Source organism: Epinephelus lanceolatus, chromosome 5 (assembly GCF_041903045.1).
Source record: "Epinephelus lanceolatus isolate andai-2023 chromosome 5, ASM4190304v1, whole genome shotgun sequence".
Lineage (NCBI taxonomy): Eukaryota > Metazoa > Chordata > Actinopteri > Perciformes > Serranidae > Epinephelus > Epinephelus lanceolatus.
The window spans coordinates 3,622,762-3,638,166 of NC_135738.1; the positions used below are offsets into that span (position 1 = coordinate 3,622,762).

The 15,405-nt window shown below is 41.2% G+C and overlaps 1 protein-coding gene across 1 annotated transcript in view; it reads left to right on the top strand.

Annotated features, from left to right (window-relative positions):
* LOC117262176 (ceramide kinase-like) overlaps positions 1 to 15,405 on the top strand; it is a 31,180-nt gene extending 15,775 nt beyond the window's left edge. The window contains exons 7-13 of the mRNA XM_033634927.2: positions 542 to 616; positions 1,467 to 1,619; positions 2,248 to 2,353; positions 2,612 to 2,691; positions 3,964 to 4,169; positions 4,322 to 4,536; positions 6,826 to 15,405. Coding sequence (XP_033490818.2) covers positions 542 to 616; positions 1,467 to 1,619; positions 2,248 to 2,353; positions 2,612 to 2,691; positions 3,964 to 4,169; positions 4,322 to 4,536; positions 6,826 to 6,913 — 923 coding nt within the window. The 3' untranslated portion in view covers positions 6,914 to 15,405. The remainder of the gene's footprint in view (positions 1 to 541; positions 617 to 1,466; positions 1,620 to 2,247; positions 2,354 to 2,611; positions 2,692 to 3,963; positions 4,170 to 4,321; positions 4,537 to 6,825) is intronic.

Sequence of the window (15,405 nt, forward strand, 5' to 3'; positions counted from 1 at the left end):
ACACAGAGGGCTAAAAATAGCTTGAGCTCTGATTTAGAGCGAAGGTTGTACAATGTTGACACGAGCGATGTTTGAGGTGAACGATGATGTGATTTTAATAGACAGATGAGGACCAATCAGAGAGCAGGATTCTCTGTTACCGGGGTATAAATGCAGGTACTGACTGTGGCCTCGTTTCTCAGCTGCTTGTTCTTTTTGTTTGTGTCCTTTTGTGTTTTCTGTTGTTCTGCTTAAGTGCTCTATAAATACACACACACACACACACACACACACACACACACCAGGGAGACATTAATTCTCTCTGCAGCAGTAAAGACGCAGCAGCTCACCTGGTTAATTAATGGCTGCTGATGTTCCGTGCAGCAGTGTCGTTGTTGTTGTTGTTGTTGTTGTTGTTGTAAAATGTGCAGTTTTATCATTTTCGTATGTAAACAGGCAACATTTATAAAAATTAATCAGAACATCTGATGCTGTCAGAACCTTCAGTCCTGCTCCTCACCTCACCAGAACATTAATCATACAACCTGTTTGTGTGTTTCAGGCTCAACAGACTGTATCTGCTTCGCCACTGTGGGCACCAACGACCCCGTGACCTCTGCACTGCACATCATAGTGGGTGGGTCACATGGTCTCACTACACATTTAAAGGGCGGGTCCATTATTTCAATCAGGGAGACTCGTTTTTATTATAAATAGAATATTTGTTAACGAAGAATGTGAAAAGTCTTTGGTTATTTGACCCCACAGAGATGGTTTGATTTAAGGAGGGTGATGAATCCATAGTCAAATAGGATTTTATGAATTTGAATATTCAGCGTCATTTTTGCTATTTTGGAAAAAAGATCTCATTCTCTCACCAGTACATTCTCTAAATTTGGTACACCAATCTCAGATGTGATCTCCAGTGCCAACATTAGGTACTAATGTAACAATAGGAGGCGCTGTAACTCATCATTCTAATAATTATATTTCACATTATACATAAGTTTATTCATATCCAGTTCTAACATAGTCTCATCAGATGTAATGAAAATGCCTTGATGCATATCACTTGGCTTTCCACAGTCTCATGCTGCCATCTAGTGTTCGTTCATAAAAATGGGCTCTGAGCCTGCACCTGTTGGAGGACCAAATATACAAATAGAAGTAGAAATGATAACAACAACAATAATTATTATAGACTTTATTTTTTATAGCATATTTCCGAACAAATTAACAAAGTGCTTTACGTGGCAGAACCAGGATGAAAACGTGTCAGGATTGTAATGAGGCAACTAAAATCAGACAGTTAGAATAATACAAAAATACAATAGGCCAACTCCAACACACACACTTGATTTGCTGGGTGCAGGTCTATTTTTTAATTGTGTTTTAAAACCTCTGCTTTGAGTCTAAGGTAAAATGATTCCAGGTCAGTATGTTGACTGTGCGTGCGTGTGTTTATCTATGTGTCTGTGTGTGTTTAGGAGACTCTCAGCCGATGGACGTGTGCTCAGTTCACCACAACAACACCTTTCTGCGATACTCCGTCTCCCTCCTGGGATACGGTTTCTACGGCGATGTGCTAACTGACAGCGAGAGGAAGAGATGGATGGGACCGGCCAGATACGACCTCTCAGGTGTGAAAACAACATCTGTTCAGATGTTTGACTTTTATGGAGTATTTCCATTTTATGCTACCTCATACTAGCCTGACATCATCAGACGAGTTTGTCTGGAACCTTTCAGTTCATTTTCGATTTCCAAGGGGCGTTATCATCTGCTCTAGACCGGAATGCCTCAGGACGCAGTTGGATAGACCTATGACCAATCAGAGCAATGAAACGTGTCCTTGCACTTTAGATGGACAAATGAAAATGTAATGCGTCGCATCAATATGTCCGAGTCTTGACATCTTTGCCAACACAGTTTGAAAATAGTACTTCAAAAGAAGGTTCCACATCAGCTGCAGCCGCTGTCAAAAACGCCAAAAATTACATCATCACGTTTTGCATAAAACGCAAAGGCTCTGCAAATTGTTGGCCCTATTCCAATCTCTGCCTTAAAGCCTGAGCCTTGAACCCTCACAGACTTAATTGATGTCACCTCGTAATTGCTTGAGTGCGAGAGGCTGCAAGGACTCGAAATGACATAAATACAAAGTGGCCGAGAGGTAGTTGCGATACTCGTACTGCATGAAAAATGGACGACCAGAGTAACCCTTGGTTGTCCCATGTATTTACCTTGATGACGCTCTGTCTCCTCCAGGTGTGAAGATGTTTCTGACTCATCATTACTATGAAGGAACAGTGTCCTACCTCCCAGCCAGAGGCATCATGGGAACTCCGCGGGACAACGCCAGGTGTCGATCTGGGTAAGAGAGATGCTGTATTGATGTGAAAGATGCGAAATTGTGTTTAATTTGTTTTTTCAATTCTAAAGACTAAAATACTCTGGTTCCAGTTAGCCAATGGTTCAGTTTATCAGTTTAAACTGTTTGAATGGAGTGAAGGTGAGTTAATGGTTTGGTTCAGATGATTTTACCAATGAGTTTAGGTGTAATTGTTGGTTGAACTGTGATCTGGTGATCTGTTACATTTAAAATGATATTGGTGTGTCTGTTAATTTCCAGCTGTGTGGTTTGTCAGCACAACGGGCAGCTACTTTCAGAGAAGGCTGAGAAGTATGAGATGGATGAAGCATCAGACAGCGGTGAGTCCAACAAAATCGTCTTCTTAGGAAACTTAGTGGCCTCGGTGTTAGTCAGCAGATTTTTGAACCAGTGTGCAAAACTGTACTTAAAGTGTTTTAACTTTTCACCTTCCTGCCTGGTTCAGTCACCAACTCTCTACAGAGAGGATGAGGAAGAAAGCAGAGAGTATGTTGGTAGATAGCTCCCATCTTTTCTTCAGCCTCCTTTATCCCAAATGCCATCAATATTCTTATCTTGACAAAGTGACAGATTAAACCACAGACAGACACTGAAGTGAACTGATTTAATCTGTAAAATGATCAATATCAATATACGATCAATATATCAATATGTTTCTTTATACTAACTGCTCGTCTGCTTTGTTTCATGTTGTGTTTTATGAGCTGAAGACGAATTTCCACCCTGCTGGACAATACCCAGTTAATAAGAAAAGTACTGAACTGTCTTGTATTTGAAATATCCTGTCAAACCAGTTTAATTTTTTTTTTACACAAAAAGGCATCAGTCACAAAGAGTGGAAGCAGATGGAAACTGCAAGTCTGGCTTCATCAGAAGTGATAAAGAAATACACCTTCAAAAACAAACAAAGACAAAGCTGTTGGATTAACTTGTTGTACCCTTTACACTGTATTTGGAAACAAAAGTGATCCATGAGTGGAGCCCTGGGGGACACCTCAGGATAGTCCTCTTCACAAGAAACTAAAATCATTGGCGTTAACATGAAAAGATCTGTATAATACCATCTGAACGTTGACAAAACAATCTTCCCTCAACGTATATCCATTTAGTAGCTGCTCTGGAGCTGTCAATCATATCCCATGATCTTTATCAGCAGACAGAGTTTGACCAGTTGTCATTGAATTGTAGATAGTCAGTTGTCATGTTGACTTAAAAATTGAGAATTTAAGTTCATTGCTGACCTTCGAACCTGCAATTGAAAGAACAGTAGCTATTCTGGAGCAGTCAATTACATTTCTTAGAATACATTTTGAGCCACAACTCTTTAAAGCTTTTCAGTAATTTGTCTGATATTAAGATGGATTTCTTCTCTCGTTTTTCCTCTTCATTCTAGTATCTGGTTGGTATTAAATGCTACCCAGTGAATTCATGATTACCTGTGGTTGATTTCCTAAAACTCTGCAGTCACTGATGTATATGTATCAGTGTATTCCTCTAAAGCCGAGCTATTTAAAATGTGCGCACTTGAGTGATGGAGGTTTGGCAACAGCATGAAAGTTGAAATCTGTCTTTTGGGATGGGATTTGTTTTAGAAAACGACAGCGAGTGGAGGACAATCCGAGGGAAGTTCCTGGCAATAAATGCTGCCAGTATGAGCTGTGCTTGTCCTCGCAGCCCCAAAGGCCTCTCACCTGCAGCTCACCTGGCCGATGGCACCACCGACCTCATCCTTGTCCGAAAATGTTCCCGCTTCAACTTCCTCAGACACCTTCTACGTCACACCAGCAAAGACGACCAGGTAATAAATCAGTACTCTGGTTTATGGTCTCTACAAATAATGATGATAAAAAAGACTGCATCCAAAGATCCAAAACACCTGGTACAGTTTCACCTGCTTTCCTCCAGACCTCCCTTACTGTATCCTTCTTTTCTTGTTCTGTCTTTGTACAGTTTGACCTGACCTTTGTTGAGGTCCACCGGGTTCGGCGTTTCCGCTTCACACCGCGTCACTGCCAGAGCGACTCAGACCTGGACCTGCAGGAGAACGGCAAACACCAGCTCTTCAGCCAGATCTGCCGAGACCACCCGGCTTGCGGCTGCGCCCCCGCCTACAGCAGCTGGAACTGCGACGGCGAGATTCTGACCCACACGGCCATCGACGTCAGGTAACACGACCCTTTGGGAGTCTCATACTTTGCCATTGTCATCCATAAAGTGACCATTTGTATATTAGTTACTTTAAATACGTGAAGAAAACTTTGTTTTTCTTGAGGCCTCCACAGTGAACAAAGAATCCAAGCAAGGGGAACATTCTTAATGAACTGAAGTAAAAACGTAGACCCCGTTTAACAACAGTAAAACTATATCAAGGCATTCATTTACTAACTCTTAGATAACTGGTGCAGTATAATCCGAGTCTCATTTGTCTAGTTGTATGCTCAGTACTTCCCAAACTAATGTATTTTCGCTAAAACTTTACTACTTAAGTTACATCAGTACAGACAGTCTCATTCTCGGTTGAGTAGCGTACCAGGACAGGCGTTTGCATTTAAATGGTAATGTTATATTGTGAATGCATGTGTTTGAGTAGCACTGAGTGCACGACTGGATAATTAAGACTTGGATCATACTGCAGGAGTTGTGTGACAGTTTTTACTTTATCAGATTACTTTGATATATAACCCCAGTTCCAAAAAAGTTGGGACACTGTGTAAAACTTCAATGAAAACAGAACACAGTGATTTGCAATTCCTTTAAACACACGTTCAGTTGAAAACAGTACAGAGACAAGATATTTACTGGTCAAACTGATTCACTTTATTGTTTTAGTAAAATATATACTTGTATTGAATTTGATGCCTGTGACACGTTTGGAAAGGGGCAACAAAAGACAGGAAAAGTTGTTGAATGTCCCCCATCATTATTAAGAATGAAAGGGGCATCCTCCAAAAGGCTCAGTTGTTCACAAGCAAGGACGGTCACTTTGTGAAAAACTGTGTAGTCAAACAGTCCAACAGCTTAAGAACAACGGGTCTTAACACACATATGCACAGAATTCAGGGATTTCACCCTCTACAATCCATATCATCAAAAGACTATCCAGAGAAATCTCTGCACCTAAGGCGCAAGGCTGAAAACCAATATTGAATGCACGTGACCTTCGATCCCTGTGCTTGGGAACACTTTGGAAAAACCATTATCAGGGCCTGAAAACACCTTGGGGGTCCCACAGGAGGAGCTGGAAAGCGTTTTTGAGGAGAGGGACGTCTGGGGTGTTTTGCTTTGCCTGCTGCCCCTGCAACCTGGCCCCGGATAAACGGATGTGGATGGATGGATGGATGGATGGATGGATGGACCATCTACAAACCCAAAATATCATCAAAAGTTTCAGAGAATCTGGTGAAAGCTCTGCACACTAGCAGCGAGGCTGAAAACCAGCACTGAATGCTCATGAGCTCTGATCCCTCAGCGCTGGAAAACCATTATCAGGAAACACAGTTCATCGCAGCATCTACAAATGACAGTTCAGACTCTACCATTCAAAGTGAAAGCTCGATGTCAACAACATCCAGAAAGACTTCTCTGCACCTCAGCTCATCTGAGATTGACTGACACAAAGTGGTCTGACCAGTCCATCATGGACATCCTGTCCTCCGGGACCGTCCAGATTGTTACCAGCTCAAAGTTCAAAGCTAGCATCTGTGATGGGACGGACAGGTGCATCATGGGTAACTTCACTTCTGTGAAGCCTCCATGAATGCTGAAAGGTACACACAGGTTTTGGAGCAACATATGCTGCCATCCAGACGACATCTTTTTCAGGGACGTCCCGTCTTATTCCAGCGAGACAATGAGACACACTGTGACGTGTTCCAACAGTGTGGCTTCGTAGTGACAGAGTGCAGGTACCAGACTGACCTGCCTGCAGTCCACACCTGTCTCCCACTGAACATGTGTGGAACATGATGAAGCGTCGATTGTTGAGACACTGAAGTCGGATATCAGACAAGAAAAACTTCTGCAGTGTCCTCAGTTCCCAAACACTGACTGAGAGAAAGGAAAAGGTGATGTCCCATTTTTATTATTACGTGTTGCAGCATCAAATTCAGAATGAGTGTAGATTTACAAAAAAAAATACCTTTTTCAGCTTGAACATTATATATCTTGTCTTTGTACTGTATTCAGTTGAATATAGATATCATTGCATTCAGTTTTTTTGGAATTGCACCTGTAGGTTTGCTGTTGTTAAATGCAGTCCATATTAACTTTAGTTATTGAAGAATGTCGCCTTTTTTGGGTTCTCTGTCCACCGTGGAGGCATTCAAGAAAATAAAGTTTTCTCCATGAAAGGTAACATGGTGAGTAACTGATATACAGATACATTTTGCAGGTGAAGTATTATTTCAGCCTTGACTTCATTTCTCTTACAACAAACACCTTTTGTTTTTCCTCAGAGCGCACTGTCAGTTGATCAAGCTGTTTGCACGAGGCATCGAAGAACCCACAGTGTTTGAGGAGCTCAACAACCCCTGTGCAATATAGGTCCACACCCCCATTATTCCCCGTCAGACACTGGAGTCATCTTTCTGTTTCCAGCCATGGCCTACGTCACTGTTGTAGTCATGTGACACTCAGCACATCCTTCACCAGGAGACTTCACAGATTTACAGAGTTGTGCTGTTACTGTTACAAAGATAAGCAGTAGGGAAGGAGACAAAGCTTTACTTTCTTGGTCTGACAGTCCGAAATGATTTCCTCACAGACAGGACGTGAGGTGTAGTCTTCTTAAAATGTCCTGAACAGCTTTAAATATATTCCTTGGAAACTAGCACCTGTTTTAAAGAAATAATCAGGAAATGATTGACCTGGAGAGTAAAGCTTCACCCTCACATTTTGTTCTGGGTGACACTGTTGGTGTTGAATGATTGATGGGTGTCTGGCACCTGGTTTGTTTTTAATATTGAACTCCAGTCCCGCCCTCTTTGATAATATTTTTTCCCAACAATCCTCAGATCGTGACTGGATGATCTCGTTACCGTTGAGGTTACAAATGCTGCCTGTAACAGTTACATAACGTGTAGACGAACAACACAGACTTGTTTCTGTGTTGCCCAAAGTGTCGCCCTGCGTGTCACTGCCTATAGAGTCAGCTGAAGTCTTTTTCTGTTATCTCAGACTTGTTTTGGGCCACAGATGTTTTGACTTGGACTCATCTCTCTCTCATTTTGACTCGAGCTTGTTATAGATGTTTTGACTTGGAGTTGCCGTCATGTCAGCCACCTTACGTGTTACAGACTTTTGTCTCGACCAAGTCCAGGGGTCTCGTTTATAACCGTTGCAAACATGCAAGACGTGGCCTGAAGAGGCTGCACCACTTTGAAAAGTTGTGATTAAACTCGATAGAAAAGTGATCCATAACTTTTTTATAAGCACCTTTCAGTTGTAAGAAAATAGCCGAACCAAATCTCAAATAAAATTTCACTCAATGTTTTATCAGCACTGTCTCACCATCACATTTGCCCAGAATGCAGAGGAGAGGGCCGACTGTATGACGCTGACACTCCAGGCACCTCATGTACATATTTACCACCTGAACATATGGATTGTGTAAATTAGCAAAGTCTGGAAATAATGACAGAGACAACTCTTGCACAATCATTACACTCCATATCCTTATTTTAGATCCTAAGGCAAAGTTTACCATGACAGGTCAGAGGTCCAAAACATCAGTCGGAGACCCCTTCGTCGGCTGAGATTCTTTCACGTTGAGCAGTTGTTTTTTTTTATCTTCGGGAAGTTTTGATCCCCAGAATCAGCTGCAGAGTGAGCGCTCCCCATTTTCACACCGCTTTTTGGTACGGGCAGCTGCAGACACAGAGGCAGCTGCCTGGAGGAAGAGAGGCTTTGCCCGCTCAGGCTCCAAGGTAACGTTATCTTCAGCCTTCTGCTAGAAATGGTGAATTTACAGCTCACAGCAGTGTAATGTGATGTAGTCTCCAGTTTTCTTTGATATCAAGTGCCAGCAAAAACTGTTGTTGCACGTTAGCACAGCTCTCACCTTGAACGTTCTGCTGAACCCCATTCAAACCGTCAAACTCTATGTGGGAAAAAAAGAAACAAATAGTCAAATATTTGTATTGAACAGCCAGATCCAGTACGACTGACATAATCCTGAGTCCGGTACAACCCTAGTAAGCTTCCATCTTTAAATGATATCCCAGGGTAAGGGATACCACTGACTGTCGCGATCATTTTGGCAAGGTTTGAAACAATCAGTCTGATTGCTGTAATCGCAGAAATACTGCCGTAACACCGTTTTAGCTGTGACTCACCATAGGTAACTTCTGATTGGCACACTCATTTCTATGCAACAGCATTCATGAGGTGCTTTGCATTGATTGTTTAAGGTTGAATGTGGGCGTGTAGAGGGCGGGATATGAAGCTGAACCACGTGCGGACGATTCCACGGTGATTTGGGATTTACATTGCACACTGTCGGACTCACCCACGCACTTGAACAATTTCATTCTGAATTCTACGTACTGTTTTATAAATGAGACCCCAGATGTTTTCTCAGTGTAGGCGAGGCTGCCGTCAGTCAGCTGTCGGGGGTTTTGACACGGACTCGACCCCGTTTGGACTCGGCTTTGACTTGATCACAAAACCGCTCTAGATTAGATTTAAATGTCTATATTTCCTTCTGTATTTGTGATTTTATTTTCAAACATCTCGTCTCAGTCGAGATGAGTTTTTCCTTTATCTCGGACTCATCATGGTCTTGGTGATTGTTTCATTTCGCTGTTTTCTCAGTAGTCTGTGTTTTGACTCTGACTTGTCTCATTCTGGCCACCAGTTATTCTCATCTGTTATTGCGATCTTGACGTGAGCCCGACCCCTATTTGGACTTGACTCTGACTGGATTGATTTTTATTTGTTTTGTTTGTTGTATTTCTCCATATTATTTGGTAGTGTTGTAGTACTCAAATCTGGTCTTGAGTCCGAACTCAAGACTTTGTTACTATTATCTCAGACTTGTCTGTCTTGTGAATGTTTTGACTCAGTGCTGCCCTGCAGGCTGATTTTATTTATTTAGCATGTAAGTAGATTCTATGTTGTTACAGAAATGTTAGCTTCTTTGCACTTTTTGAATAGTTTTGATTATTTTAAAAACTTATTTTGAATTTGGAATTATCTGTTGCATGTTTTAAAGATGCCAGACACCTGCCAGTCATTCCAAGGGTCATTGTGTTCATTAGGGGTCAGAGGTTGATTCTCATTCATGAGAAGTAGAAAGTAAATCCCCTTCACATGGTCAGTACTTGTGAGGAAAAATAAGGCTGACTGGAGATGTAGTTTCCATGGTTGAACTTTCCTCTCAGTCATCATTTGTCAAGAGTTCATTTACTTTCTGCTTCTCAAACAGCTCCATTAGATTTGTCTCTGAATCTTCATGTTTCCATCGTTTCTCAGGAAAACCTGAGCTCGATCGTAACTGAAACTATATTTTTACACGTTTTAATTCCCAGCAATCTAGAAAGAAATAAACTATGAAAAATCTCAAATTTTAGTTTTAGTTGAGATGATTTTGTGTCAGTCAAGCTGGTCGTGCTGAAGAGCACACGCGTGAATGTTTTTAATCTTCCATTTCTGCTCGATATGCAAATGAACTGAGCAAACAGAACTCAAAGTAAATCATCTGAAAAAGTACAGCTTTAACACCAATGTTTCACTGAAACTGTGCAGATGTTCTCACTTCAGAATGAGCTAAAGTCGTAGCTGTAACTTCAGTTTACTCACAGTGTGACGTGGTGTTCTGAAATTGTCTGTCAGGTTTATTGTGTTTTGTAAAACTTCAAGTTAATCATCTGAACCTTCCACAAATCAAACAAGATTCACACACAGCAAAATATCAAAATACCATGGAGCATACTGTATCTTGAAGCTAAACATTTGTGTGTTGGCATTGTCATTGTTGGCACTAAGCTCAGAGCTCCACTGTTGTCCCTTTTCCGCCAAATCAGCTCTGGTTGTTGAACCTGTTCCGTTAAATATTCTTGGAACCTTGGTGCTATCTAGCAAAACAATCCACTTTTCACAGGATTTGAGTGTAACTATTGAAATCAAGGATGGGTTATCACTGAAGGGCACTGCACATTGGAGGTAAACAGCAGTGGTGTACCAGAGGTACTTAAGGTTGCGCCTATAGTAAAGCTGAAAACACACTTGATGCGTGTCATGTGACGCACAAACTGGACACGTCGCTCCGCAGCTCATCAACAGACGACCATGAAAACTTATTACTACGTTTACTGAAAGATCTGTACTTCCTTCACCTATGCACTGGCTTAAAATCATGTTTGGACAGAACCTAATTAAACTTCATTTCTCACCTGAAGACTCAATCTTCAGAGCTATGACTCGCCAGTATCTTTTTGGCCATTGTCTTTGACGGTAAAAACCCCAACGCAAAAATTTCTCAGAGCATCTCGCTAAAGTGCATTCAGCAAAATAACTTACAGTAGCAAGATGGCATTGATTACCTGCGAGCTTCCACAGAAGTAGTCACGGTTTGCTCTTTAGGTCAAGGAAAACCTGCTTTTTCTTTTTTTCTTTTTTTTTTTTTTTGATCCAGCTTGGAAACAACTTTTCAGGTTCCACACCAAATTATTTTTGGTCAAAATGATCCAAATGGTTCAAAATTAGGTGCGACTGTCGCAACGGAACCTGTTTGATGTTGGTGGAAAAGGGTTATGTTTATAAGTACGGGCTCACAGACTGTATATTGTTGGATATGTCTGAGAAATTATAGTAAAATCTAAATCTGATCTTAACATTTCGCAACCAATTGACATATGCAACCTGTGACAAGAGGTTGTAAAAAGACATAGCCTTGTTTTAGGGAGTCTGAAGCCAAAAATGTTGGATTCGCTGCAACAAAAGGTTTGGACTTATGGCCACATAGTTTTTAAATTTTACCCACAAAACTACAAATATTGTCTTTTGAATCCAAAAAGCTAAACTGATTGTGTATAAATGAATCCACCTCACATTTCACACAAAATCCAATTAGGAATTTATATTGTGTTAGTGGAAGGTTGATATTATTGATTTGAAGTTTTGTCCATTGTTGTTTTGTTGAAGGAAGCTGCACTGTAAAGTCCAGTGTTGATATTCAACCATTTCTGGATCTTTGTAGGTTTTGAATTTTAAGCATTCACAGCTCTAAGCATGTCGTAGCCTCTGATGTTAGCCGTACCTGTAGCCACTGCTCACTGTGTCCACAGGATCAGTTTTTACAATCCACATGTAGCAACATCATCTGTAATTTCATTTTTCCATATTCTTCCCTTCTGTTACTTACAGTAAATAGCAATGCACGATTAATATCGATACGTAATCAGTGTGGGCTTTAAAATGAGAATTGGCCAACGTACTTTTTTTGTTTTGCACAATGAATGGATATTACATACTGTGAAAAGTATTGTATTTCATGTCTCCATCTGCTGGTGTGCTGTCATGATAGAAGAAAATTAGTTGGGGGGAAAAATGGATCAGTTATCGGCCAAATAAGTTGTTATGTATTGGCGTAACGCATATCGGCAAAAAATCCAATATCGTGCATCCCTAATAAATAAGGAGCATGTTCTCCATTTAGCCTCAGAATGGTGATGTCAGTTTGGTCCACAGATACTTTCAGATCATAAAATGTCCTGATCTCATTCCTTCTTTCAAGAGGATGAACCCTTTTCAAACCCGTTCATCTAGTTCCAACGTCAGGACAAATTAGACGTTTTTAGTTCCACTAGAAGCTCTAAATCATCAGCGTGTTATTTGCTTTTAGGAAACACAAATTTAATAGATTTGAAATAATGTGATTATTTTCCAAAACAGCGACAGAGCTCCATATAAGTAGAAATCATTTTAACTTTGACCCAGAGATGAACCGGGCATGAAGTCGAGTATCAACACTGGACTGTCAGACTTTAGATGTTTGTTTGTTTGTTTGCGTATTGTTTGTTGACAAACAATTCTGTTTCCCCTCTGCTGACGTCGAGCTGGACTCAAACTGATGGAGGAGGGAACCAGTAGCAGCTCACGGTGCTCCAAGACGCCAACCAGTCAGCTTTCTTTTGATTCTAATCTGACCAAATACCAGCTGGGGTTTGATGATGTAGCTGTCTGTCTGTCTCCGACAGTTGTAGCTTAACTTAGAGGTCTTCACCGGTCCAAAGTCTTGGATCCAATCAGAAGTACCAGCACACAGACTGGATCCAAAAGGGACAGTCAGAACTGGTCTTATGTGAATTGGAGTTAGACCTGAATGTGGTGGACCCGACCTGACCTGAGAGAGAACACCAACACTAGCTGCTTCATGCATCACTAATATACACTATAACAGCACTACAACACCTTTAGAGACCTGGTTAGACTGACTGTAGGCGTTTTTGGACCAAACAGCTCTGAGGACTCCCTGAGAGGAACTGCCCTCTGGGGAGCTTCCGTGAGAACTACATTCCTTGGAGGGCTTTTTTAGGTTTGCATTCACACCGCCAAAAGGAACCCCTAATTTATGTATACAGGCCGGCGGTTGGTATAGCAACTTACACTTTGATGATAAAGTCTCATCGTATGTCACCCGTTGCATCTGTGCTCAGTAAAGCCTGGACTTCACCGTCGGCCCTTTTGTCCTCATTTTATTCCACCACAGCCGGAGGCATTAAGATTTCAGGTTGTTCATCCGTCCCATTCCCGTGAGTCACAAGGATGCCTTGAGGGAATTTCTTCAAATTGGGCAGAAACATCCACTTGGACTTAAGATTGAACTGACTAGATTTTGGTTCTCATAGGTCACTGTGACCTTGTATCCGTCTAATTCTCGTGAACACAAGCGATAACTAATGAACATCTTGAGAGAACTGGCACAAACGTCCACTTGGACTCAACGATGAACTGATTAGAATTTGATGGTTGAAGGTCAAAGGTCATGGTCACTGTGACCTTGCATCCGTCTTATTCCTTTGATTGCACTATTTCAATTAGGCCTTGAGGGAGTTTCCTCAAATTTGGCACAATGTCCACTTGGACTCAAGAACTGTCTGATTTGAATTCGGTGGTCGAAGGTCACTGTGACCTTAAAAAACATGTTTTTGGCCATGACAAATTTCACACAAATGTCTAACAAATGACAAGGCGATATCAACTTCACAGACGTAAATTGTAAGTGCAACTTGTCTGTTTCGCTGAGGCATTCAATCGTGAGGCAGTAATTCAAGTTTTTGTTGCAAGCTTTTGTTTTGTGACTTTATATGACAAACCGGTCTTTAAAAAATGGCGGACGGAATGCTGCATTGGCTCATGTTCAGCGAATCAGTGTAGACCTCTGGCTCAATCACCTTTTAACTTTCGTGGCTCAAGGTTCCTCTTGTGTCTGGAGGAAATAAGTCCCTCAAAACCACGTTCTAAGAACCACAGTTGCTCTTAGTTCTTGCAGTGCAGACACAATAAAAAGCGGCATTCTTAAAACTATGACAAAGTTCCTTTGGTCCAAAAACTCCTTATGTTTGTAGGGACCAAGTGGGCCTGTGAAGACCTTTTAGCTCAGTCGTCTGTCTCATGTTGATTTGTCTCAAATTGTTGATGAACAATCAGAGTCTGAATGTTTGCTGTAAAACCTCGAAACAACAAACCAAATGTGTAAATCATGTGCACTCAGAGGTCGACTGATGACTGAAGTGGACTTTGAATCAGGAGACAATGGAAATATTTATTTACATTAAGCCAGCGGTAATTGTGAATTAAATGTGTTTGTGCTTTAGTACTATAGATTTAGTGCCCATCAAACCAGAAACTGACCAATTCATTTGCATGTTTTTAAAATAGTCCGTGCGAGGTTTGATGGTAAATACACCGCAAGTGACTGTAGCTGATTAGCTAACCGCTAACATGCTGTCTAGCATGGCTTGCTACAAGCTAATGATGCGCTCCCAACTGAGAAGGCCCGGTCACACCAGGAAGTGGCAAAGCGTAATTACGAAAAAGGTTCCACTGGAATTAACTGATTTGAGTGCATTTAAATGTTGTGACCTTTAGTTACAAGCACCTAACTGAAAAATAACATTCATGTCAGCCAAGTTTAGTTATTTCTGAGTCAGAGATTTCAGGATTTCTATCTCCCACTCAGTGAAAAGAACTTAACACATAAAAACTGATGGTCAAAACATGAGGTTGTCTTGTTCATGTTCTGCCAACATGCTTTCTACCAGTTAGCAGCTAGCAACCTCAGCAAGTTCTCCAGCGCCAACGACCACATAAGTTGTCTGTTGTCTGCGGTCGTATTTTGGAGGAAGGTTTTGTAAGCTAGCTATGCTAATGGGACAATACGCACAGTCTAGTGAAGGGAACAGAAGACAAAGCTCGATCTCTTTGTGAGACGCAGGCTAATATAACACGGAGTGCTGACACAGAAAACAACCCCAATTTTCCAGCTTTCTGTTCCCTCAGAGTTCGACACTGTTGAGACGGTTTGAATGTGTGATGCAAGTTTGCATTTTAAAGTTTAGTGAATCCACTGATTGTGGCAAAAACATTGAAATTTGTCATTACATTTTTGCTGATATGCGAAAGCAGCGCCAAGTAAAATAATAAATCCTAGATTTTAACTGAACATGTAGAATTAAATCATGAGAACATCTCTAGTGTTGTGTCCGGTATTTTGCAAACAGCACGTAGAGCAGGTAGAACGCAGCATTAGTCTATTTAGTGTCGATTAATATTAACTGTCTAGTTGTCTCTAACATGTCAAACTTAAATGTCCACCTTTAGTTTTCAGAGTCCAAACTGATTCTTCAGACTCTTTCACCCTCTCCCACTAACAGGGAATATTTTTATTTTCAACACTGTAGTTAAATCTGAAGACTGAACACTAGACGATGTAGTGAATCAGTCGACCTCTTGCTGTAATCTGAGCTGTAACTGATCTTTACCTTCTGCTGTAGCTGTTTCACTATCAGGAAATAAAAACATATTCAACTCTT